General features: G+C 37.6%; 3 protein-coding genes across 17 annotated transcripts in view; all 3 read left to right on the top strand.

Moving 5' to 3' along the window:
* LOC122295451 (disease resistance protein RUN1-like) overlaps positions 1 to 27406 on the top strand; it is an 80617-nt gene that overhangs the window by 5367 nt on the left and 47844 nt on the right. For 11 of the 15 annotated variants that reach the window (XM_043104487.1, XM_043104489.1, XM_043104486.1 and 8 more), the window contains one exon: positions 1297 to 1568. The exons of 1 other annotated variant lie outside the window; for it this stretch is intronic. The gene's annotated coding sequence lies outside the window, so the exon portion shown is untranslated. 3 more of the 15 variants (XM_043104477.1, XM_043104475.1, XM_043104476.1) reach the window with 3 other exon arrangements.
* LOC122297004 (formin-like protein 3) lies at positions 5295 to 7192 on the top strand. Its single transcript, XM_043106793.1, has 3 exons — positions 5295 to 5367; positions 5912 to 6077; positions 6493 to 7192. Exons 1-3 carry the CDS (start codon positions 5295 to 5297, stop codon positions 7190 to 7192), a joined length of 939 nt encoding a protein of 312 aa, XP_042962727.1.
* LOC122295456 (formin-like protein 6) lies at positions 7618 to 21472 on the top strand. Its single transcript, XM_043104493.1, has 4 exons — positions 7618 to 8553; positions 8680 to 8751; positions 21121 to 21180; positions 21273 to 21472. Exons 1-4 carry the CDS (start codon positions 8527 to 8529, stop codon positions 21387 to 21389), a joined length of 276 nt encoding a protein of 91 aa, XP_042960427.1. The 5' UTR covers positions 7618 to 8526; the 3' UTR covers positions 21390 to 21472.

The following is a 27406-nucleotide window of genomic DNA, read 5'->3' as shown; positions in this document are numbered from 1 at the left end:
GGTGAGTACAAGTATTTTGCACTGCCGGTGCAAAAGGGTTTCGCAAATGATCGAACCCTTGACTTGTTTGTGTGGTCGGTGTTGTTGTGACATGGTAATTGTGTGCTCGGTGTTGCCCCATCCATCCACTTGCAGCCTCCTTTTTTACTTCATTGATAATTTTTTGTGCATCCCCTTCAAAAGTTACTCTCTCTGAAACTACTGATCTCTACATGTTTCCATTGCCTTCCACGTAGCACTTGCTTTAGCTAACTCAACACTTCCAAGAAAGTTCTTATCTACACACAAAGAGAAAATGATCTCCTCTTCATGATTTCTTGCTACCACTCCTATACCCTTTTTTTGCTCTTCCTTATTCAATGCTGCATCAAAGTTAATTCTTGTGAAGCTCTCAGTGGGTGGTAACCAATTAGTTTCTCTTCTTCTCATGCCAGGTTGAATCTGTTGCTCTCTTTTCTCCTCCTCAGCTTCTTGAAAGACTTTCAGCTTTACTAAAGCCTTGTGAAGAACCATGCATGGAACATCAAATTTATCTTCAAAAACTGCTTTATTTCTTCTGGACCAAATACCTGCAAATATTACAAATATTTCTTCTATTTCTTCTGATTAGAACTCTGCTACAGTTTTTCCCATAACTGGAAAAATTATATGGAACTTAATTAATACGCTTTAATTAGTTGGTTTATTGGTTCTTATATATATATATATATATAATCGAAGTATACCAGAAAATCCAGTAGTTAATAATTCAACTGTCTCAGTTTGACTGAGATTATTGTGGACATAAGCATTTGCAACTAAAGACATCTTATTCATGATATTAAAGATTTCTTGTTCAGAGAATCCGTCAATATTCCATTCATAAATGTTGTAAAAAAAATGATAAACTGTGTTATATATATATGTGTATATATAATTAATATGTTAGGTGATCGTGGCATTTTTTGATATTGGGGTATTAATTTGGATTAATTAATTGCCTTTCTTGTATTTCTTGGCACCACACAAAATTATATTATTCTTTCCTCTAAACAGACATGATGAATTAAATGATGAGTCTCAGTCTCTCTATACTGAAACCTTAATTAATTAATTAGTAGTACTATTAATAATCCTATCAACCAAATGCACAACTCATGATGACAAAATTATAAGTAAATGCACGTATAGACCTAATTTCCACTTATGTTTTCATTGGATACAATTTTTCCATTCACTCCAAATTAATTAATGATGATGCGTGAAGTATATATGTTAATAGTTTAAAAATATATATCTTTTGTCAAAGCTTTGCAGGTGAATTCTACTTTTGATCAGTTGGCTGAAGGAGCTGAATTTGAAGTTAGGATTTGGAGCGCAAACGAAACCATAACTTGTGTTCTTAGTCAGGACTGGATGAACCATTAAACAGCACAGGCGATATGCTGAAATTAAGTTCACTTTATTGTTTTAAAAAAATCAATTTATATATGTACACGTGTATGATACATGGCTTAAGAATGGTTATTGTTCTTCTTTCTTGCTCCAACTTCTCTGTAATTGAACCTCTCTGATGAATGGTATTTACTCTTACAGAGAGGGTGACACCTTTCAAGGAGCTTCTATCTCTTCCTTTTACTCTTCTTCTTCTTTTAGAGGTGAAGATGTTCGCCAAAAGTTTGTTTCTCATCAATACCGTGGTATGGATAAAAGGGGAATTGGCACTTACATTGAAACTGATCTTGGAAGAGAGAGGAAATTTCACCAACACTTTTCAAAGCTATTGAAGGATTAAGGATTTCCATCGTTGTACTTTTTAAAAATTATTCAGAATTAAGATGGTGCTTGAATGAGCTATTAAAGATTCTTGATTGTAAAGAAGCGATGAAACAAATTGTTCTACTAATTTTTTACGATATAGACCATCGGAAGTACGGCATCAAAAATGAGATTTTGGAGAATCCTTTGATGCTTTAGAAGAGAATCCTATGATCCTTTGATGCTTTATAGGTACTTCCTGTGAGCTGTGCCTATATATATGTTTATATTTGATGTTAAAAGATAAGTTTATGGATAAAATCTGGATAAATACAGGATATGAGAGGGTGCAAATTGGTGAAGATATGGTGCCATTCAAAACGGTTTGGTATTTATCATTCTTTCCGACATTGAGTTTTATGCAAGCCATAAATATATTTGGAATCTTTTTTGGATTTGTTAGGGCATTAATTACCGCATTAATTTCATATAATGTATGTACATTGGAAAAACAAACAGAGAAATTGACATGAAAAAAATACAAATCTAAATCTTCTCTCTCTGTTTTTTATTTTTTATTTTTAACTAAATCATATAATTCATATATAATTATACTTTGAGAAGTCTTTCAAATTTCTCTCTTTTGTATTGATAGGAAAGAGTTAGAATTTATCCAAGACATCGAGTTCAATGGGTGGACTCAAGAATAGTTTTTTTTTTTTTGGCACCGGTTGGACTCAAGAATAGTAAACCATATATCTCTAAATGATGCCAAGTACACCATTGAAATAGAATCGTGCGTACAAGACATTTATCGACACTTAATTATTAGAATGAATGATGTTATATACATGGTGAGGATATTTGAAATTATTTCAAAAGATATCTATAACAAAATTTCTCATCAATTTGAAGGAAGTTATTTCTTGAAACATGTTAGACTTCAAAATCAAGAGGTTTGATCCTGCTACAAAATACATTTCTTTATGAGATTTTAGGAACCAATTTGGATATTCGTGATACTGACAGAAGAATTCATGTGATTAAGGACTTTGTTCTAAAAGGGTTCTCCTAGTTCTTGATGAAGTGGATGAGATGGTTCAAATAGAAAAATTAGCTGGAGATTGTGATTGGTCTTGTTTAGGAAGTAAAATCATCACAAAAACAAGCAATCAACATTTATTAAGTGATTCTAAAGTTGATTCAAAATGCAAGGCGGTGATATTGAGTGACAATGAATCCCTTCAGCTTTTTAGTTGGCATGCTTTTGATAAAGGCAAACCATTGGACGATAATGTGGAACTCTCTAAACATGTAATACAATATGTTGAGGGCCTTCCATTAGCTTTAACGTTGCTAGGCTCAGATCTAAAAGATAAGAGTATACATCAATAGAAGAGTGCATTAGATAAATTTAAAAAAATTCCAAACGGAAATATTCGAAAAGTACTTCAAGCAAGTTATGATGGATCGGATGAGAATGATAAGAATACGTTTCTTGATATTGCATGTTTCTTCAAGGAGAATGCTTGGCTTATGTCACTAAAATACTTGACGGTTGTGGTTTCTTTCCGGATGATGGTTTCAAGAGGCTTGTAGACAAGTTTCTTATTACTATTGATAAGCCTAATAGATTATCGATGCATGACTTGATACAAGATGTGGACCGAGAAATTATTCGTCTAAAATCACCGACAAACGTAGTAAATTGTGGTTTCACAAAAACGTTCGTCATGTGTTGGAAGAAAGCACGGTAATTATAACATTGAAAAAACTCTAGTTTTAATTATTGATTTTAGTAAGCTGGACTTTACACTAATGTTGCTAACACTCTATGTGTTTCTCTTGCTAGGGAACAAACAAAATAGAAGTGCATAGTAATAGATTTGCCCGAAGGCGAGGACGTGATAAGATTGAGTTCGAAAGCCTTTTAGATGGATGAAAAACTCAATAGTGTTTATAAACCGTAATGCATGATTTTCTAAGTGTACCTAATTACCTCTCCAACAAATTAAGATTACTTGATTGGTCAAATTATCCTTTACAATCTTTGCCACTCAATTTCCATAGAAAGAAACTCATTGCCTTTAGAATGCGTTGTAGCTTCATCAAGGAGTTGGGCGAGGGAAGAAGCATCAATATCCTTTGGGAACTTTGTTGCACTCGGTTTTTCAAATCTAACGGGCTGCAAAAAGATTGATGGTTATACAAATCTTGGAAAGGAGATGAAGGATGGGAGCAGTGTATTACAAGTGTTGAATCTTGAGAATTATTTCCAGTCAACTAAATTTCTTCCCAATATCAAATGTCTTTATGATGTTTAATTCCTCTGCCGCTTCGGATTTCTTAGATCTCTCGGAGAGTGAAATTGTTATCCATTGTCATTACAAAGAATTCCAGAATTAGTATCAAGATTATTACAATTCAATGGAAGCCACATCAAATCGCTCTAGAGAATTGACTTGACTGGCTGCACCAAAATGCATGTAAACATCTGGAATTCTCAAGTGCCAAGTCCTTTATTGTGGAAGAAAGGTATGCATCTTTCAAGTTGACTCCATTTTTTTCAGTTTTCATGACTTGAAACCGTTGAGGAATCATCGTTGGTTTAACAGGGGCAATATCAAGAAGAGTTATTAGAAAGTAAAATAGTTAAGAGGAGATTAGTGGAATTGTGTTATATGCCGTTGTGTTTTTCAAAAAAGTTCATAGGGCAACAAATATTATTTTTTATGCTGAGATAACCAGTAAAGACCCAGATGATGTATGCAGTTGTTTTTAAGGCGTAGATTTGGTTAATAATGATAAGAATACATAGAATTGGAGGCCGATTTAGGATCTTTTGAGCGGAAGGTTTTGGACAATTTGAGAGTTGAATTGTATCCCAACGATACTGATCCTTAGTGGGTGCTGATCTATAAAAGTTGCGGAGCCAAAGTGGTATATAAGAATGAAAGGAGAGCAAATAAAAAGAGAAAATGGATGAAGCGGATCCTGGAAAAAGTCCTCAACAGCAATTGAGTAAATGATAGATAACCCAAGACATAGTTGATAAGATCAAGTGCAGGATCGGAATAGGCGTGGTGATCAAAGATTCACAAGGGAAAGTCATTGCAAGCCTAAGATCCCAACGGGACTCTTTCCCCGACGTTCAGCTGGCAGAGTCATTGGCAGCCCTCAAAGCAGTTATCCTGTGTAAGCAGCTTGGTCTTGACCATGTCATTCTGGAAGGAGATGCACAGTTGGTGGTGAAGGCTATACAAGACAGTAAAGAGACATGGAATACTACAGGCATGATAACCAGTGACATCAAGAATTTACTCACAGAGTTGAATAGTTGGTCCATTAATTTTATTCCTAGGAATTGTAATCAGGTGGCACGTAATCTAGCTAAGGATGCCCTGAAACTCTCTAAGGAGGGCATTATTCTGGAGGGTTTACCTCCATGTATTCATCCTTCGTGATTAATATTAAATCAGATGATTTCTTTTCAGAAAAAAAAAAATATATATATATATATATAGAGCTGCAATTGGAGGTGACGTTGGACGACTGAGATGGCGTTGCTGCGCAAGTCCTTTTTTCGGAAGCCGCCCGTTGGGCTTCTTGAAATCTCTGAGCGAGTCTACGGTACGTTCCTCATCTGTTTTATTTCTTTGTTAAAAAAAAGTTGAGGGAAATGATGAAAATGTTTCCAAGTTGCAAGGGATAAATGGAAAATTGTGAATAGGAAGAGTAGGATGTTTCACCATCTGCGTGTGTTTTTTGAATTCCAAGTGTTTTACTGAGCATAGGAATCAGTGAATTACATTCAGAAAATCCTAAATCTTTTGTTTGAAATTATAAAAATAAAGAAATAAAAAAATCCCAAAAATTTATAGTTCATTCCCTTCCTTTGCCTCTACACTCCGAGGAACCAAACAGAGTAGAAAGGAGCAAAAATCTAAGTCGAGGCAGTATTTTTTAGTGGTTATCTAAATTATATACTAGAAAGCTCAAATGGCAACCCAATTTTGTGTTTAGAGGACTAAATCAGTATCTCAGTGCATAATGGTTGCAGAAGAAGAATACAAATTTTTTCTAGTTCAACGAATAGAACAAAGTTATAATATATAGCCACTACTAACTAGGATTATTTTGCCTAATTAAGTTGTGGAAAAAGTTTCCAATCCAGTGGAAGCATTTGCAAAAGTTAAAGAGTTCTTCAGTTATGCGGACTGTTTAGATCCCAAGGCCGATGCATCACTAAATGTGCTCCAACACATGAGTGCATCAAATATTGTCCACGAACTGTTGGAAAGTGGTTCTCATGAGAGTGTGGAAACTAGTGGTCTATTGCAGTAGACAAGTCCTAGAAAGCTTTGGGAGAAAAAGAAGCCTACGGTCTTGGAAAGTAAGGCTAAGAACTCCTTGTCTCTGTCCCCAGAGATTCAGTCCATGTCCATGTCCTCCCCTAAGCAATCTCCCGGTACTTATCTGAGTAGAAAGGTAGCTGAGACTCCTGAAGTTCAGATTCCGCCTCAACTATCCAGACAATCTTGACATCAGCTGCCAAGGGATACCTCAATCTTCTCAGTCAGCAAATAGTCTTCTGTAAATCTGTGGAAGATGCATCTGTAGCCCAAACTTCTGGCATAGAACGTCAGCTACATTATCACACCTTATCTGAAAGTGCAGAAACCACACATCTGCCAGCTATATCTCCAGTCATTACAGATCTAACCTTGTCTGTTTCACACACATCTCAATCTCTAGATGCCAAAATTGTTTTGGTTTCACCCCTACACCTCCACCTCCACCTCCTCCTCCACCACCACAGCCTTCCTCAACTGATGTTTCTACGAAACTTTTTCATTCTCCAACTCCTCCACCACCTCCAACACTGCTGCCTCCTCGAGCACCTCCTTTGAAGGAGAATCTAGCTGTTAGAGCTATGCTGCCTCTGCTTCCGCCTCCACCCCCTCATACCATGCAAACTGCTGGTCCTACAATTCCTGCCACTAGTTTATTACTTAATCCTCCTTCAGCTCCTGCAGTTACTTCATCAATTAGGCTGCCTCCTCCGAATCCTCCACCACCTCCAATACCGCCACCTCCTCCAACACCTCTTTTGAAGGAACATATCGCTGTTAGAGCAGGACATCCTCCACCACCACCCCCTCCTCATTCTCAGCAGGTTGCAGGTCCTAGAGTTCCATCTTTAGTGCCACCACCACCTCCTGCCCCCATTTTTTCATACAAGAACTCACTCCCTGCATCACAAAATTCTCCACCTGTCCCATCCCCGCCCCCTCCACCAGCTCCTTTTCTTAAAGGTACATCTAGGACTGGTGATGGTCATCCAGGATCCCTTGCTCTAGATGGCAATGGAAATAGTATCTCTGTATCTCCATCTTCTGGATCACCGTTTAATTCTCTCAGCAGGGAAAGGGGCAAATTCTTTCACGTACTATAAGTGCCAAGAATTATCATAACAGAAAAATGAAGCCATTGCATTGGTTGAAATTAACAAGAGCAGCATCAGGAACTCTTTGGGTGGAGGCACAAAAATTGGGTGCAGCTTCAATAGGCTATTTCGCTTGTTATATCTCGATGTAGGGCTCCAGACATTGACATTTCAGAACTTGAGAATCTTTTCTCAGCATCAATTCCAACTTCAGATCATGTTAGGAAGTCTATGCGAGGCTCAGTACACATCTGCTTTTCTGGTTAAAATTTTACAGTGATTTTTTTTTTTTCAGATTCTTTGTCTTATGGTACTCCGTCTGATGTAGGATAGAACAACTTGTTTAGGATTGCATTTCCTAAGGGCTAAGGAAAGGGGAGATTATTAAGGTTCTTATAGATGACAGAAAGTATTAGACCTTGTCAGTGGATTTTAGCCAAGGTTGGATGAAGAAAAGGTTGTAAGATTTTGAGATAGTGAGCAGAACTTTAGGACTTTAGATTGTTGAGAAGATGGAATAAGGGGGAAAATGATAAATGAGATCCCAATCAGGATTATGTGATGGAAAATGTAAGAACGCATGGTTGTGATTGCATCAAATTTTAAAGAGGATAATGGCAAATGTTCATGCCTTCCAATGAACAAAACATCCTATTATTTTTATTAATCAAAAACCTTATAAAGTTTTTGAATCATATTTATTATAAATAAAACATAGTATATAGACTCCTAGACTATTTGATAACATACCTTAGAAAACAAAACCCAAGAATTCAATGATTCGTAGAAATTATTAGAAAACCCTAGTACTATTAGAAAACTCAGCTTAAAAGCACCAGTAACCTTTTAGAACCCAACATTAAAAATAATTCTTTGAAGCTATTTGAAACCTTAAACTGAACTTCATTGCAAGAGCACCCCTTAAACTTGTGCTTGATGCAGAAAAGCATGACTCTTCAAATGGGCTTTTTACCAAAACAAATAACTAAAGTCAAAACTGACATAACTGTTTGCATTTTTCATTTTTGGAACCCCCTTAACTACTATGAGGTAGTCTTATTTCCATTATATGTATCCTGTGGGCTCCACATAATAAAACTTAAAATCACATATAGAGGAAAGACACTTGTACTTATTTGTAGGCTTCTATTTTATGGTCTTTTGGTTTTTTTTTTTTTTTTTTTTTTTCGGTGTTCTTATTAGCTTCCTCCCACCCTACAAGCGCAAACTTCCTTTCTGATTCACCACCCCAAGGGTATGAAGAATCCATCGAAAAGGACTGTGTTAAGCCAATTTGGTTGGGAGGTTTGGTCAGTGACTTGGTGCTAGCAGTTGTCTCTGTGATGGGGGAGGCTTTGCAGTACAGAGATGTAATGTATTGTTGTTCTTATTAGTGTCACTTTCTTATCTCATTTATCTTGTTTGGCCAAATTACAGTTTTTATGAATAGTAGATCAATATCTAGAGTTTATGTAATGTTATCCTCCCTTCTGCAGATTGACCACCGGCAGGCATATAACTGTGAAATCATGCTTTCAAAGGTGAAAGTATCATTGCATGACTTAGTGGTAAGTTTGGTGGCACTTCAAACATGTACTTCTCCTGGTAATTGGAACAAAGGTTTAATTTCGCCTCAGCTTCAAGTAGTCCAGAGCTCAAATGTACAAATCTTTATCGAAACTATAGGAGCTCAGATAAAAGAACATGTTCTGCATTCCACTATATATAGGGCAGACTTCGTTTCTTATTTCTAGGTCAGACTTCGTTTCTTATTTCTAGGTTTTCTTTTTCTAACTTCTCGTACTTGTATTTGAAAATTTCTTTGCATTAAGTACAAACTGATACCAAGAGTAACAGGTTTTATGACGTGTCACTTGATTTTAGAATCTCTCTTTATTTTTTTCCAGCAGGTGAATAAACCTATGTGACCTTACCCTCTGACCTTGTTAGGGAAGGAGGGGCCATTTTGTCAAGAGATCATTGATGCCAATTGGTTGCTTGAACTACAGATTCTTTTCAATAAAAGAGTTCCAGGACAGTTGGGCTCAAACTTAACATTTGAAATATGATGAGAACAATAATAGTTGTTGTTGAGGGAAAAATGAGCGTGTTGGCATATTCTTGTGAAAACCTGTGTAAAATAGTGTTGTAACAAGTGTTGTTGCGGAAGGCTTGAAGTGGGCTTGAAGTGTGCTCATTATTGGTCAAAAGAAGCGACTTCGCTCGACCCTCGCTCGACAGAGCGCTCGAGCGAACTCTGGCAGATTCAACCGCTCGACCATCGCTCGACATACGGCTCGAGCGAACTCAGGCAGATTCAACCGCTTGACCCTCGCTCGACACTGAGCTCGAGCGAACCCAGGCAGAGTGTGTCGCTCGACCCTCGCTCGACACTGAGCTCGAGCGAACTCAGGCAGAATCAACCGCTCGATACTCACTCGACATGGCGCTCGAGCGAACTCAGGCAGATTTCGGCGCTCGACCTTCGCTCGACACTTACAATGTAGGGTTTTGAACGCCTCATTTGATGGGAACTATAAATAGAACATGTTAGCTTCTGTTCTATGTGTGGAGAATCAGAGCAAAAACCCTAAGGGCCTCCAAGAACTTCTTAGAGCAACCTCTCCCCCATTTGGTTGATCCTCTCTTGGATAAACACGTCTCCACCACAACATACACAAAATCAACTCTTACTTGAGTCCATTGAAGTGGACATTTTTGTTGGCCGGAAGAGTCCGGAGCTGCCGTTGATGCAGAGATCGAGAGGTTCTCATGGGAAGCTATAGGAAGGTCGGAGTTCCGACACTACATGTGTGTAGAGATCGAGTGGGTCACTCGTGGTGTTGCAAGCCAAGTTTAGCTACTACAAAGGTTTTGTGAGTGTCTCTAAATTGGTTGTAACAAACTAAAGTTTCTATAGTGGATTTGAGGTGGTGTCTTACACCCGGAGTGGTTTTAGATTTTGAAGATGTTCTTCAAATGAGTTTCCACTCCGTGAACAAAATCATGTGTTGATTATTTGTGTTATTTGATTTATTTATTAACTGCTTGTTTGATTAATTTTCAAAAGGCCATAAAAATTAGATTACACCTATTCACCCCCCCTCTAGGTGTAGTGTTGTGTAGAACCACTGCTTTTTCAATTGGTATCAGAGCGGGTTCACTCCGCTAGGATTTAGTTCCTGAGTGTGATCCTGCTGTAGTGGTTTAAATGGATAGGTCTCAATCACTCACATCTCCACCATTTTTTGATGGAAGCAACTATGCGTATTGGAATGTTCGAATGAGAGCTTTCCTTAAGTCTGTGGATGAACGAGTGTGGGCTTCCATAACAAATGGATGGAAGGAACCGGTTGTAGTCATTGAAGGAGTCCAAACCCCTAAGAGTGTGGAAAATTACTCTAGGGATGAAGTCAATGAGTGTAGTTGGAATAGCAAAGGCTTGAATGCAATGTTCATGGCCGTGTCCCAGGAGGAGTTCAAGAGAATCTCCATGTGTGAAAATTGCAAAGAGGCATGGGACATTCTTGAGGTTACCCATGAAGGTACCAAGGCTGTAAAGAATTCTAAACTTCAAATGCTGACCACCAGTTTTGAGGAGTTGAGAATGAAGGATGATGAGACATTTGATGCTTTCTATGCAAAACTAAATGATATCGTCAACTCTCGCTTTAATCTAGGGGACAGAATTCCTGAGAATAGAGTTGTGAGAAAAGTTCTCAGATCTCTTCCTGAGAGATTTCGTCCTAAGGTTACGGCTATTGAGGAAAGCAAAGATGTGGATACTATGAGAATTGAAGAATTGGTGGGCTCCCTCCAAACATATGAACATACTCTTCCAGTGGACAGAAAGCACAAGTCCATAGCCCTCAATACTGTTAGAGAGGAGTCAGATGAGTCATTCGATGATTTGGCTATGAGTGACAAAGAAATAGCATTCTATGCTAAGAAATTCAGGAAAATGTTTGTGGCTAGAAATAAAAAGAATCAGAGCCTAGAGAAGAAAAAGTTTGAAAGATACAACAGAGGCTCAAGTTCAGGGAACAAGGATAGAAACTTTGAAAAGCACACTAGAACAAATAGAGACAAGGGTCAGTCAAGTGTGCAGTGTCATGAATGCCGTGGTTTTGGACACATTCGCTTGGAATGTCCAAACTACAAAAAGGCAAAAGAAAGAGCAAAAATTGCATCCCTAAGTGAGAGTGAATCGGAGTCAAGTGATTCATCAGGGAACTCTTCCCCAAAAAGAAATTTGAATTACATGGCATTCACTGTCTCGGTAGATAGCAAAAGTCAACACAGTGAAAATGTGTCGGATGATGAGAGCAAGTCTGGAAATGAATCTGAATATGAAGATGAGCTGCAAGAAGTTTATGAGAAGTTATACAAGGAATGTGTTAAATTGAGGAAACTCAACAAAGTGCACATTGAAGAGATAGACTTCATTAAAAGAGAAAATGAAGAGCTTCAAGGCAAATTAACTGATGCCATTGTTCTAGCTGATCACTTTAAAATGAAGAAGGTTTGCTTGGAAGATGAGTTAAAAGCTCATGAAAGTGAAATAAGCTTGTTGAAGGAAAAGCTGAAATCCTTCTCCAGCGGGAAACAAAAGTTGGATGAAATTCTAAGCTTTGGAAAGCCCCATAGTGACAAGAGTGGTCTGGGATATGGCGCAGTAAAATCTGAGACTGCAACCACCTCAAAGGTCTCCCACAAAAATGAGAAGAAGAATGTGTTTGTTCGTGAATCAGCTGTCAATGGAAAGACTAACCCATCTGACAAGGGCAAATCTCATGTCCAAATGGGTGTTTTGTCTCATGTGAAACCAAGAACTAGAAATACAAGACCTATTTGTCACCACTGTGGTAAAACAGGTCATGTTGTAACGGAGTGTTTTAAGCTGAAAAGATACATCACGTATGAACATACACCTTCTCAAAGCAAAAGTGTGCACCCTCCAAACATGGGTAAACGTCTCATAACTGCTCCTAAGTATACCTCTTCATTCAGGAGACAAAGAGATAGCAAAGAAAACTGTGTGTGTCATAATTGTGGTAGGGCTGGCCACATCCGACCAAATTGCTATGAGCTTAGGAAGAATCACATGAAAAATGGAGATAGACAACCAAGAAGAGGGCATCTGAATCTTTGGAGTCAAGTGATGGCCTTAACTAGGCAAAATGAGATGCTGAATGTCAAGTTAGACCAACTGTCAACTACCAAAAAGGGTGGCTCTCCAAAAGTTAGAAAGATATGGGTCAGAACTGGAGAAAGAAACACATGTCATGTGGCACACATTGCTCTAAAGACTAGAGACACATATGTGTGGTACCTTGATAGTGGATGCTCGCGTCACATGTCAGGTGATAGGAGTTTGTTTAAAACTGTTGAGGAATACAAGTGTGGAACAGTAACTTTTGGAGATGGTGGAAAAGCTGATATAGTTGGAAAATGTGAAATTGATATACCTGGACTACCCGTCTTGAGGGAAGTACTGTTTGTTGATGGATTAAAAGCAAATCTTCTCAGCATAAGTCAAATGTGTGACAATGGTGCTGAGGTTCGCTTTTCAAAAGAAAAATGCATTGTTTCAGATAATAATGGAAACTGCATGATGCAGGGAACGAGGACATCTGACAATTGTTATGGCATCACTCCTAATTTTCAACATAGTTGCAACAGTGCTAAGAGTGAGGCAACAGACTTGTGGCACCAAAGACTTGGACACGTGAATCATAAAAATCTGTCCAAGATTGCCAAGAAAGATATGGTGATAGGATTGCCTGAGCTGGGTAAAGTGGAGACTCCTGTGTGTGGGTCATGTCAATTGGGAAAAAAAGTCAGAACAGTTCACAAGAAAACTACGGCTATCCTAACTGAACAACCTTTGGAGTTATTGCACATAGATCTTATGGGACCCTCTAGAACTGAAAGCCTGGGGGGAAAGAGATACATACTAGTAATGGTGGATGACTTCACCAGATATTCATGGGTGGAATTTCTGAGAGAGAAAGCTGAAGCTCCTAATGTGATTAAAATCTTGTGCAAGAAGCTTCAAAATGAGCAAGGAAAGGTAATAGTTAGAATTAGGAGCGATCATGGAAGAGAATTTGACAATTCAAATCTTGAGAGTTTCTGTGATGAAGAGGGCATCAGTCAAGAATTTTCTGCCCCTATCACTCCACAGCAAAATGGAGTGGTTGAAAGAAAGAACCGGGTGATTCAAGAAATGGCTCGAGTCATGATACACAGCAAGAATGTTCCTACCTATTTCTGGGGAGAAGCTGTGAACACGGCATGTCATATTGTGAATAGAGTCTATCCGAGAGCAAACACTTCCAAAACACCATATGAACACCATATGAACTGTGGAAAGGAAAGAAACCAAATGTGAAGTACTTCAAGGTGTTTGGAAGTCAATGCTACATTTTGAGAGACAGGGAAAACTTAGCTAAGTTTGACCCCAAAAGTGATGAAGGGATTTTTCTTGGATACTCTAGAAACAGTCGTGCGTATAGATGCTACAATCTGCACACCAGAACTGTAATAGAATCCATAAATGTGGTAGTGAATGATGCTCCTGAAGAGAAATTGAATAAAGATGAGCCATCTCACTTACCAAGTGGAGCTGAAAGAGAAGATAGTGATGCAGTAAGGGAAAACTTGGAGTTCGCATCAAATGAAAAGATAAGAAGCCAAAAGGAACCTTCTTCAAGAGTAAAGTTGAATCATCCCCAAGAAAATATTATAGGAAACATAGATGAAGGGATGAGACTAAGAAGGAAAGTGGTAAATCAATTGGCTCACTCAAGTTACATCTCACAAATTGAGCCAAAAAGGGTCGAAGAAGCTTTGAGTGACGAGAATTGGTTAAATGCTATGCATGATGAAATAAATCAATTTGTGAGGAACGATGTGTGGTATTTGGTGCCAAGACCAGAAAGTCACAATGTGGTAGGCACAAAATGGATTTTCAAGAATAAGTCTGATGAGAATGGAATCATTGTGCGAAATAAAGCAAGACTGGTTGCTCAAGGGTATGCCCAGATGGAGGGTATAGACTTCGATGAGACTTTCGCTCCGGTTGCCAGACTTGAGTCAATTCGAATTTTGTTGAGCATCGCTTGTCATATGTGCTTCAAGCTCTATCAAATGGACGTCAAGAGTGCTTTTCTGAATGGAGTTCTCCAAGAAGAAGTATATGTTGAACAACCAAAGGGTTTCAAGGATCCAAAATATCCTAGTCATGTCTACAGGCTGAAGAAAGCTCTTTATGGCCTAAAACAGGCTCCCAGAGCTTGGTATGAAAGACTAACTTCCTATTTGGAGAACCACAAGTTTTTGAGAGGAAGTGTTGATAGGACATTATTCATCAGAAAAGCTGGAGAAGACATAACAATTGCTCAAATCTATGTGGATGATATTGTTTTTGGATCTTCTATTGACACTCTGGCTCTTGAGTTTGCTGATGAGATGAAGAATGAATTTGAGATGAGCATGGTAGGTGAATTAACCTTTTTCTTGGGACTCCAAGTAAAACAGTTGAATGATGGGTTATTCATATCTCAATCAAAATATGCAAAAGATCTTATCACAAAATTTGGATTAGATGGCAAGAGCCATGCTAGAACTCCCATGAGCACCAGTGTTAAGCTAAGCGCTGATCTGTCAGGCAAGAATGTTGAGCAATCATTGTATAGGAGCATGATTGGGAGTTTGCTGTATCTCACTGCAAGTAGACCTGACATTGCTTTTAGTGTTGGGGTGTGTGCTAGATTTCAAGCCAATCCAAAAGAATCACATTTAATAGCTGTCAAACGCATACTTTGTTATGTGAATGAGACGATTAACTATGGGATTTGGTATTCTAGAGACTCTAACACTGAACTTGCAGGCTATTCAGATGCTGATTGGGCAGGTAATGCAGATGATAGGAAAGCACCTCTGGTGGGTGTTTCTATGTGGGGACGAATTTGGTAGCCTGGATGAGTAAGAAACAAAACTCAATTTCCATGTCTACGGCTGAAGCTGAATACATTGCTGCAGGGAGTTGTTGCACGCAATTGTTGTGGATGAAGCAAATGCTATGTGACTATGGCATTGCCCAAGGAGTGATGAGCGTCTATTGTGACAATACCAGTGCTATTAACATTTCAAAAAATCCTGTCCAACACTCCAGGACCAAGCACATTGACATTAGGCACCATCTCATTCGGGAGCTTGTGGAAACGAAGGTTGTGACCCTTGAGTATGTTCCCACCGAACATCAACTAGCCGACCTTTTTACAAAACCCTTGGATAAGCTTCGGTTTGAACTTCTTAGAAAGGCTATTGGGGTTTGTGCTTTGACATAAGCCTGAAACATGCATAACATGCATTACATGTTTTTCATGCACTTTCATTTTTTTTTATTGTTGTTGATGTTTGGGTTGCATTTGTTAGCTGTTTAGTTTTATTGTCTTTGATTGCTGCCCCTACATGCACTCCATGATTGCGCTATATAATAGTGGGGTTGTTAATTCTAAAATCTTGGTGCATGTATCTTTTGAGATTTGTATCATATATCTATGTTTTACAAAGGTTTGGAACATGAGTATCTCGTGTAATCTGTGACTGGCAGCACACACTTCACTCCAAACTCAGTCAATTGACATTTCACCACTTGTGAGTTTATTGGGGAGGCAATCAAAAGTGGTAGGAAGCTCTACCTACATACAGAATTGACCACGGGCTAGATGACCTCATCATGGTTCGCTTGTGCAAAAATATGGTATCTCAAACAGAAAAGAAAAAGTGAAGTTATTATATATATATAAAAAAAAAAAAAAAGGAGGGTGAAAAACAGAATAAGTTTTCTGTTTTCTTGAACATACTGAGACAAGTATTTAAACAGAAAGATTCAGGTCCTAGCAGCATTAGGTTTGACTTTCTGTGTCTTGAATGAGCTTCCCAAGCACTTATGGTTTCATGTTCAGCCCAACCCCACTCACGCCTTACGGTTGAAATTTCTTGATTGAGCAAGGACCGCTTTAAACACGCACGTCTATATTACTTGTGATACTTGGTTTTAAACTGCGTATTTTATTGGAATATGATGCTTCTCTACATTTGATATGTACTCTTGGTGTGAAAATTGACATTCCCAGTATTTGTCCAAGTCATGTGAGTGTTGTATGCTTCAAAACTGGGCAAAATGTATTTTTCTGGAGGTCTCGCTCGACCCTCGCTCGACCCCGCTCGAGCGAAACCCGCTCGACAGCCGCTCGAGGGTTTTAAGTTCGCTCGAGCGAACGACTGTTATAAAACTCGAGCGCCGCTCGAGCCGCTCGAGCAGACTGCTCTGTTTCGTGCGTTTTCTCCCCTCCGTGCGATTTTCCTCCTTCTTTTCTCAAATTTCCTCGGTTAATCGAGTTCTTTCCTTCCGAAATCATCTCCAAACCAAGGTAAATCCCTTTCTCTTGTGTATTTTCATGTTTTGGTGATTTTATTTTGGGTATTTCCGTGTAGTTTGAAAATGGTGTTCGGATTGGGGTTTTTGAAAGTTTTTTTGTTGAAATTGTTCCGTTTCTTTTGGTTTATTGAGGCTTTTGTGTAGCCATTGTTGGGATTGAGTGTATTTAGGCAGTTTTTGGAAATTCCATGGGCTTATGCCCGAGTTTCACACTTGGATGCACTCCAAGTGTTTGATAAAATGCCTAAATGAATTGTGTTTTCTCTTTTTCGTCATGCATTGGCATAGCATTATTCCCATACCTATTTCATGTCTATCCTAGGTTTGAGACATCGTTTAACTAGGATTTCATTATGTTTTGAAGGTGTTTTGGTTTAGAATTGGCATTAGTTTGCACATGGGTCATGCATGAGGTTTGGCTTTTGCTTGCCAATGGGTTGGAATTGGCTTGTAAATGGCTTGGCATTGTCATTGCATAAGAGTCATGCACATGGGTTGGCATTGGCTTACATGTGGGTTGTCATTGCATATGTGTCATGCACATGAGTCATGCACATGAATTGGCTTGCAAATGGTTGGCATGTATTATTGTTTTGAAAAATGAAGAGTGACATCGGGCATGCACCAAGTCCTACATTGTTGGTTGGCATTGTTGTGTCAGCATGCATGCATTCAGCACATCTTTGCATTGCCTTAGCCTTGTCTAACGTCGTTGACTCTGTCTACAGCTGAAACCATGTCTCGACGTGTTCGTCCTCGCCAAAACCCCCCTGCACCTGCTCAAGCCCAATTCCATAGTGCCCGAGCCCAAGAGTTATACTCTCAGAACTTCTCGCATCGTACTCCCATAGTCGAGCGTGAAGTGACATTAGGTGAGCTTACCGAGACTATAATTCCCCGTATTTTTGAGTCTCGTCAGTGGCAGGCATTGACCACTGGTCATCCCACTCCTTCTGTGGAGTTGGTTAGGGAGTTTTACTCCAATGTTCATGACATATCTGTTGATGACTCATTTGAAGTCAGTCTCAGGAATGTTGTTTTCCGAGTCACTCCGGGCATGATAGCGACTCTGCTAAATGCCCCTCGTGAGCTCTATCCTGAGTTTCCCTACTCACGGACATCTCCTCCAAGTCCACAAGTCATTGCTACTTGTCTTTATGGCCGACCTAGTAGTTGGGAAGGGACAACCCCTATTTCAACTACTCGTTTTACCCCCGATCACCTCATTCTTAGTAGGATTGTTCTTACGAACTTAGATCCTACTGGTCATAATAGTGATGTGGGTCTTGACCGTGCCCGTCTGCTGTATGCCTTGATCAATGGTGTCTCCATTGATCTAGGAAGTCTTTTGTGTCGGGTTATTGTTGAGGCGTATCGGTCCTCCAAAACACGGACTGGTTTGCCCTTACCGTGTTTAATCACCCGACTAGCTCTCTCCCAATCTGTTGCTTTCCATCCTCAGAAGCCTAGAATTGCACTTAAGGCTCCTATTGGTCATAGGACGGTCCAGTTGAGTCGTGCTCACACAACTCCACAGCCTATCCGTGTTGAGCACCCTCCTGCTCCCTCCTCTCAGCCTTCGAGCTCTCGACCATCTAGTTCTCAGCCGTCTACCTCGGCCCCATCCAGCTCTCAGCCATCTTCCTCAGCCCCCGGTTCGTCGGAGCCCAGTCTTCAGCAGGTACTTGAGTATCTAGCTCGCCTTGACGCCCGGTTCGACAGCCTTGAGGTGAAAGTTGACAACCTGCAACAACTTGTGACTCAACGCTTCAATGACATCGAGAGGCAGCTCAATGAGGATGATGAGCATGCCGATGGTGATGATTGAGACCCTTGGCTTCTTGTGACAAAAAGGGGGAGATTGATTGTTGAGGGGGAGATATTGTTGAGGGGGAGTAGTACAGTATTAACTCAGGGGGAGTGTTACTTGTACTAACACATTTTTTTGTTTTGGGGGAACAGCAGCTTTTGGTTATTTCTGTTGATTTATATTTCTTGTTAGCTGCTGATTGTCTGACAAATGTTTCTTGAACTCCTGATTTGTTGCTTAATGAAGTATTTCTTTTCTAATTATGATTTGATTTGAGAAGTATGATTTGAGAATTGCAAATACGTTTTTGTGCATATGTGAATGGGTATGTTTAACCGTTTGCTAAGCGTGTGCAGAAATTTTTCAACATGTTCAAGAATATGGATCTAATTGGGTGTGCTAGGATTAGGTCATATGTATAGGTTAGAGGTTTTGTCACAGAAATGCCAAAGGGGGAGATTGTTGAGGGAAAAATGAGCGTGTTGGCATATTCTTGTGAAAACCTGTGTAAAATAGTGTTGTAACAAGTGTTGTTGCGGAAGGCTTGAAGTGGGCTTGAAGTGTGCTCATTATTGGTCAAAAGAAGCGACTTCGCTCGACCCTCGCTCGACAGAGCGCTCGAGCGAACTCTGGCAGATTCAACCGCTCGACCATCGCTCGACATACGGCTCGAGCGAACTCAGGCAGATTCAACCGCTCGACCCTCGCTCGACACTGAGCTCGAGCGAACCCAGGCAGAGTGTGTCGCTCGACCCTCGCTCGACACTGAGCTCGAGCGAACTCAGGCAGAGTCAACCGCTCGATACTCGCTCGACATGGCGCTCGAGCGAACTCAGGCAGATTTCGGCGCTCGACCTTAGCTCGACACTTCGCTCGAGCCAATGTTCCAGATCACTTACAATGTAGGGTTTTGAACGCCTCATTTGATGGGAACTATAAATAGAACATGTTAGCTTCTGTTCTATGTGTGGAGAATCAGAGCAAAAACCCTAAGGGCCTCCAAGAACTTCTTAGAGCAACCTCTCCCCCATTTGGTTGATCCTCTCTTGGATAAACACGTCTCCACCACAACATACACAAAATCAACTCTTACTTGAGTCCATTGAAGTGGACATTTTTGTTGGCCGGAAGAGTCCGGAGCTGCCGTTGATGCAGAGATTGAGAGGTTCTCGTGGAAAGCTATAGGAAGGTCAGAGTTCCGACACTACATGCGTGTAGAGATCGAGTGGGTCACTCATGGTGTTGCAAGCCAAGTTTAGCTACTACAAAGGTTTTGTGAGTGTCTCTAAATTGGTTGTAACAAACTAAAATTTCTATAGTGGATTTGAGGTGGTGTCTTACACCCGGAGTGGTTTTAGATTTTGAAGATGTTCTTCAAATGAGTTTCCACTCCGTGAACAAAATCATGTGTTGATTATTTGTGTTATTTGATTTATTTATTAACTGCTTGTTTGATTAATTTTCAAAAGGCCATAAAAATTAGATTACACCTATTCACCCCCCCTCTAGGTGTAGTGTTGTGTAGAACCACTGCTTTTTCAGTTGTGATGTGTGCTAAACGCTTACAACTGATATGAACCGACAATGGTTTGACTTAAAGTTTCTGCATAGATATGTCAAACTTTCAGCGCAAAAGTTCTTTCTTTTCTTAGAACTCAAATTTCAGTAGTTAAAGGGACAAGTCTAGTTATATTATTACATTCTTATGGTTATCTTATGTCAACTCTTCAGTTGATGAATATGGGATGTAGGTCATGTCTTTAATTTGCCTTGAGCAGGTCATGTTATAAATGTTTTGGTGATCATAATGTCATCTTCCACTATACCTCCAAAAACAAAATGCATCTCTCTCTCTCTATCTCTCTCTCTTTCTCCAAAAACAATATTCTGTTTTGGACAGAATATTTTAGAATCAGGTTCAATAGCCTAAAAACTGGACAGAATATCAAGCCTCTGGCACAACCATTTATGTCACTGTGATCAGTAATTTCGTGGAAATATTCTAAAAAAACAGGAGTTCATCTTTTCTTTTATTAATGTTATAGAGGGAACTATTTACATTATCAAAAGCAGTTACACTGGTCAATCTAGGTTGGCATATCTCTTTAATTTGGGACTTCAGCAACCATAAGGGTGTGGTCAAAGTTTAACATGGCTTTCTGGTCCTGACTTGAAATCCAAAATGGATTTGGATGGTATATCATGACCAATTAGGATAAACCCAAGGGGTTATAATATGGTGGGGTCAGTGTTTTGGGAGCTTCATTGTATTGTTGAGTCTCCTAAAGATTACTTGGACTAGACACTTGATCAAATAACACCAAATAACACACAAATATAATTGAATTGATTTGTATCCAGCTATTGATACCTTTCTTTCTATGCTTTAATCTACTGTGGAAGCTCACTGGATGCAAACTTTGTTTGGATTTATTTTTTCATGTTAGGTGAATCCCCAATTTGCTCTAATCTTTGTACATATGACTGTTTATCTTAGAATTGTGTTTCAGGGAGAATGCGAACTAGTTAAAATAGACATCAATTGCCATATTCAAGGTGATGTTGTGGTGGAGTGTGTTAGCTTGAATGATGAAATAGCACGTGAAGAGATGATGTTCCGAGTAATATTTAATATATACTGCTTTTATTAGGTCTAATATATTGATCCTAAACCAGGATGAAATTGACATATTGTGGAATGCTAAGGATCAATTTCCGAAGGACTTCAGAGCAGAGGTATCTCACATGCTAGATTTGTTTAGGCATAGCCTTTTTTTTGGCGTCTTTCTTAACATGAAAGTAATACCTTGGTTATCATTCGGCTGAAGATTCTCTTCTCTGAGATGGATGCTGCTGCTTACGCAGCAGCGGGTGATATCTCAAGCTTTGAGGAGGAGGGCCTTCCAGTGGAAGCAGTTGCAAAAGTTCAAGAGTTCTTCAGTTGAGGATTGATCGAAGTGTTTTATTTAAAAATTTGAAAATGTTGTAATGATTAGATAAAAAAGTTGAAAACTTGAAATTGAAAAATTTTTGCATTTAAATGATATTTTGATATTGAGATGAGATGGTTTGAGAGATTTGTGTATCCAAACAAAACCTAAGGACACTTTTACAGCAATTATTGGCACAACATACAAAAAGTTACCATCTGAGGGAGGCTGACGTTGCATGCTGAATTTATATAGGAAAAAAAAAAAAAAAAGGGCGCACACAAAATATAGAGACATTATGATAAATATGCATTATGCAAATCTATCAATAGATCGATTTGATACAAGAGTTAGCCATTCATACAGGGATCATTGTAATGCTTGGGAATGGAAAAAACTTCATAACAAGAACAGATGGTCCCCTCCAGAAATCATTTCAATTGCATTTGATGTAGCAGTTAAACCAAATGGCAGCACCTCTGCTGCCATATGCAGATCAAACAGTTGCAAAATTGTTTTCATAATAGCTGAGCGCTCAGGAGCTGCAATCCGAATCAAGGAGAAGCTATGGCAGCATTCATAGGAGTATATGAACCTCAATCCAAACACCTAAAAAATATCATAGTAGAAGCTAGGAAATTCTCAGAGAACCATATTAGCTTTAAAGGACCCAGAAGAAAATCAAAAGCGACTTGCAGAAAGTATCATAAGAGACATAAGATTAATACTACAAAACTTTAAAAGATGGGAGATGGTTAAAATACATCGCTTTCAAAATCAATGCATGCATGCCATTGCACAATGGACAGCATCCAATATTGTAATAGGAAGCATATACTCTTAATCAAAATCCCACAATGTCTATTAGATTTTCATAACGGTAAGGATCCATCATATGCATCGGATCACTTAATAGATTAGTAGTAATTGCTAGCTTATTGTACTAAGACCTAGTTTATTACTCCACATTACTGGCAGTGCTGTTCTTATGGAGCTATTTCTTGTAACTCTTTGTTTTTTGTGCTGTTTTTTTATAAGGAAAATGCTAAACGTACCGATAATGAGTTCTGACAGTAGTCCTGATAGGTTTTTTCTCTTTATTTAATAATAAAAGAAATGTTTTTTTAATGATGTTGTGAGTCTTTTTAATATTTATAAGTATAAAAAATGTATAAAAATTAAATTAAAAAAGCTTCTTAGACATTTTGTCGGGCTACACGACTCTTTTTATAAAGAGTTTTATTACGTACAAGCAAAGTCGCATACTAATCTACATACGAATACTGATTCATTTATATTTAAAATTTAAATTAGCACTGTTTTCAATAAAATCTACTTTTTAACCAATCATATTAGATTAACGTACATATTAGTACACAATTATACTTACAACTAGATTTTTCTTTTGTTAAAAACTCAACATCCAACATCAGCCTCCCAAATATGGTAACCTTTATGTACGTTGTGCCAAATATTACCATAAAAGTGCACCTAGACTTGTAACCTTTGTAAGACTCTACATAGTAAATATGATTCACAGGCAAAACAAGGGCTTCTTATGTCTTTCAGAAAGCTCTCTGTCAATCTCTAAACTTCTTTTATCTTCTTCAAGCCCAAACTTGCATCACAAATACACTTGGTAAGCCAACTTGTGCCCATTTACACAGTTTTGATCTAAAGTCATTCTGTCTGAAACAAACGTCCAAATCTAACACCTACTAATTAATTACCTGTAGACATGAGAGCATTAAAAATTTATCACATTAAAGTAGTTTTTCCAACGTCGTTCGATCTCCCCAAGCCAATAATATTGTTTCAAGATAGGTTTAAGCTTCAGGAAAATAATATTATACAACTAGAAATAATGAGAAAGTTAAACCGTCAAAAGTAATCCCATGGGCCAGGACCAACTTTATAAAAGGGCACAACTTTGTACCGGACGGATGTTAAAGGTATTTTCACACCAACCAATGATAGGGTGCCACATAGACACTCCAGGAAGACTAATTTTGAATCCACGTACACCCGATCAATCTTTACATTTCTTGCTTTTCCCCTCCCTCATCCTCTGTTTCATTTCCTGCATCTTCTCTCCAGTGTCTTCTCTCTACTTTCTTTCTCTCCATCTCATGCCCTATCCTACATGACGAACAAAAGTGAGTGCCGACTACGAACAAGAGCAATGCCCACGACGACAACTCACAATAAGTTTCTATATCATGATGCTCGCTGTAGCATGGCTTATCATTCAGTGAAGGGGACCTAAGTTCACAGCAAAGTCGATGGAATTTATATAAATATTATAATTATTCTGCCATATTCTTGTTTCTATTTTAGCTTTGCCATTCTTGGGGGTTGTAGTTTGTTTGTTTTTTTAAAAAATATTATTTATAGTCATAATTTTATGCACATAATGATATATATATTGTCGTGTGTCAACTATTAAAATTAATTATGAAGATTTAAAAATTAAAGTTAAAAACAAAAAATTAAATTAAATATTTGATACGTATAATATTATACATAAAGTTAATTATAAATAGATATAGAAATTTTTTTTTAATACTTTCACAATTTCTTACACTAATAAACTAATTACTCTACTTACTGCTCATTAATAGTTTGATGACTGTCAGGTTTGGGGCCTCAAATGAGACACAAAATTATCATTTCATTTCATTTTATCTTATTTGTAAACATAATTTAAATATAAAATTTTTAAACTAATCATTATAATTTTTTCAAATTTTTAAATAAAAATAATATTCTAAAACTATATTCTTACAATATTTTTTATTTAACTTTTTCTCTCTCCTTTCTCAAAATCTAAAAAATAATCAAATTAAATTATTTTACTACTATTACTGCGTTGTGTAATTGAGGAAAGTTCAACGAAAGTTCAGTGTACACGGAATTGACTGCAGTTAACTGTTGGACTCTACATAGTACATACGATACACAGGCAAAACAAGGGCTTCCTCTGGCTTTTTGAGAAAGATCTTCTTCAAGCACAAACATACGTTACAAGTACACTCGGTAAGTCAACTCGTTTACACGGTTTTGAACTAAAGTCACTTTGCAAAAAAACAAATGTGCAGATCGAACACCACTAATTAAGTCCCAGTATGAAGTACTTTAGACTTTTGGGATTTCCTGACGTACGTGGGAACATTGAAAATTTATCACATTAAAGTAACTATTCCAACGTCTTTCAATCTAACCACCTACGATACACATGGTAGGGATGGTGGTAAGTAGGGATGATGGTAATCCCGACTACAATGCACATAATAGGGATGGTAGTAAGCAGAGATGGTACTAGTCCTACCTTTAATTCTCGCCTACAGCGATTGATAAATAATATGTTAGGCCATTCTTCGGGAAAATGACGGTTTATGATTTAATGGATACGAGCACCAATATTGTTTGGGCCATTTGCTTGGAAATTGACAAATATGTTTCAGGTCGAATCAGATTTTTAGCGTGCGTTGGAAAATAATCATTTTCGAAAAAAATGAGGGTTTTGGATCACATTCGTGTTTCATCATGTACACACATTTTTGTTGGATGCATTAATATATTTTTATCTCTTAGTTTGTTTGGGTGATTACCTACTGAGATTCACAATCTCATTCTATTCGACATCTTGCGGTTCCATTTTATGGAATTGTAGATTTTGATGCTGATGAAGACGTTGAGTCTGAGGGATCGGCTTCACTGAAGGAGTGATATGTGGTCGCTTTTTAGATTATGGGATTTGTTTCCCTTTTGTCTATGTATTTGGCTTTTTACTTTATTTTCATAGATAACTGTATAATTTTCGGCAATACTTTTATTTTGGTAGTCTGTATTTAAAATTCTAGTACTTGGTTGACTTATTTAATTTATCCGTTACGTTTTTTGTTGTATACTTTCTGCTTGTACACACACTTGAAACTTATCGTTGGGATGCGTGACTCGTGTTGTTATCATCCCGACGTCACGATTCCCAGGTTTCGTACATGAGAGTCGAGGCATTACAGATACAAGAAATACGACACAAGTTTTGATCAGTTTTCTCTCCAAGACAGAGTTTTCTTTCTACTTTCTTGCAATACATTTTTTCTTCGTTTTCTGATACTAGTCTTTTCGCATAAAACAAATGTTAAGATGGAAAGTACTACATTAGGATTATTGTAATGAATTCTCTTCTTTCATTGACCCACTTCTGAGATATTTATGAAGTCCTTCCGCGTGAATTAAACAAACGTCAAAATCAAACACCCGTGAAGATTGGTCTATTGAATTTCTTGTATGAACTTTAGACTTTTGGGATTTCCTGATGCAGGGGAAGTTTCTGGGTAAGCCAACTTGCAATACAATTTACACGGTTTTGAATTGATCAAATACTCCTTCCACGTTAATTAAACAAACGTCAAAATCAAACAGTACTCATTAAGATTGTTCTATTGAATTTCTTGTATGAACATTAGACTTTAATTGAGATTTCCTAACGCGGTAGAATTGAAGATTTATCACATCAAAAAATTAAATATGATGCTGTAGCAGTATCTGTGGCTGATGTCGAAAGAAGCCACTGCTTTTAGATCTGAGGGGGAAGTCATCCACTGGTGTTACAATGAGTTTCTATATCATGATGCTCGCTGTAGCATGGCTTATCATTCAGTGAAGGGAACTTAAGTTTACAGCAAAGTCGATGGAATTTATATAAATATTATAAGTAGTCTGCCATATTCCTGTTTCTATTTTAGCTTCGCCATTCTTGGGGGTTGTGGTTTGTTTGTTTTTTTAAACCAATATTATTTATACTTATAATTTTATAAGCATAATGATATATACTGTTTTTAAAATTAATTATGAAGATTTTAAAATTAAAGTTAAAAATAAAAAATTAATAAAATTAAATTAAATATTTAATATGTATAATATTATGCATAAAGTTAATTATAAATAGATTAAGACAATTTTTTTAAATATGGAATTAAGCACTTTCACAATTTCGAACATGATAAACTAATTAATCTACTACTCATTGATGGTTTGATGACTGTCAGGTTTAGGGCCTCAAATGAGACACAAAATTATCATTTAATTTCATTTCATCTTATTTCTAAATATAATTTAAATAAAAAATTTCATGTGATTGGGTGGAGTAGTTCTAGTACCAAAACGGGTGGTTGAGGCTAGCTAGTTCTCTTGAGCCACATGAAATTAATTAATGTGAAACGATGAACACAGCCCGCACCCTACGTATACGACCCGCGGCCTCCATCATCATCTACTCATGCTGATCTGTATCATGTCTTTGTTTGTTTAGCCCGTCTTTTGGGATAGTTTTTTGTGCTTCAGAAATTCAACGATATGGACATAAAAAATCACAAGACTTCAAACATCCAATGATTTATGAACCAAAATTTTCTAAAATGCTGACCAGAATTATGAACCCAAAACGTGTTGAAGCACGGAAGTAATTCAACGTACGAGTCTTTGATCATGACTTATAATATAAACGCGTATATATTGACTTGAGCTAGCGTGCATTGAGTCCGGCCAATAATATTATACCGATAATATTCAAATATTAATATCATGAGTTTGATCTTTATTTATTTACTTTTTGATAAGTAAAACCAGAAATTTTATTGAAGGACATAGCAATCCAACCTTTCCCTAATCTTCTTCAAGAGATTTTAATCTGGAAGTACTTTCACAAAATTATCATTTCATCTCATTTCTAAACATAATTCAAATATAAAATTTTTAAACTAATCATTATAATTTTTCCAAACTTTCAAATAAAAAATTAAAAACATTTCCAACGTTTTACAAATTCCCAAACAAAAATAATATTCTAAAACTATATTATTACAATATTTAACTTTATAATATTTTTTATTCAACCTTTTATCTCTCATTTCTCAAATTCTAAAAAATAATCAACTCAAATTATTTAACTATAATTCGCAAACTATCTTACTGCTATTCACAAAATTATTATCTAATTTCACTCCTCAAATTAAATCAGACCTAAC

The sequence above is a fragment of the Carya illinoinensis genome, chromosome 15 (assembly GCF_018687715.1).
Source record: "Carya illinoinensis cultivar Pawnee chromosome 15, C.illinoinensisPawnee_v1, whole genome shotgun sequence".
In the NCBI taxonomy this organism is placed as follows: domain Eukaryota; kingdom Viridiplantae; phylum Streptophyta; class Magnoliopsida; order Fagales; family Juglandaceae; genus Carya; species Carya illinoinensis.
This window is presented reverse-complemented; position numbering and strand designations above follow the sequence as displayed.

Bases quoted from the DNA above. Each gene is read 5' to 3' on its own strand.
- LOC122295456 (XM_043104493.1), top strand. From the start codon at position 8,527: ATGGGGGAGGCTTTGCAGTACAGAGAT. The intron at 8,554-8,679 runs GTAATGTATTGT...TCCCTTCTGCAG, and splicing joins AGGCTTTGCAGTACAGAGAT to ATTGACCACCGGCAGGCATA. The intron at 21,181-21,272 runs GTATCTCACATG...ATTCGGCTGAAG, and splicing joins CGAAGGACTTCAGAGCAGAG to ATTCTCTTCTCTGAGATGGA.
- LOC122297004 (XM_043106793.1), top strand. From the start codon at position 5,295: ATGGCGTTGCTGCGCAAGTCCTTTTTTCGGAAGCCGCCCGTTGGGCTT. The intron at 5,368-5,911 runs GTACGTTCCTCA...TTTCCAATCCAG, and splicing joins AATCTCTGAGCGAGTCTACG to TGGAAGCATTTGCAAAAGTT. The intron at 6,078-6,492 runs GTAGACAAGTCC...CTCAATCTCTAG, and splicing joins GAAACTAGTGGTCTATTGCA to ATGCCAAAATTGTTTTGGTT.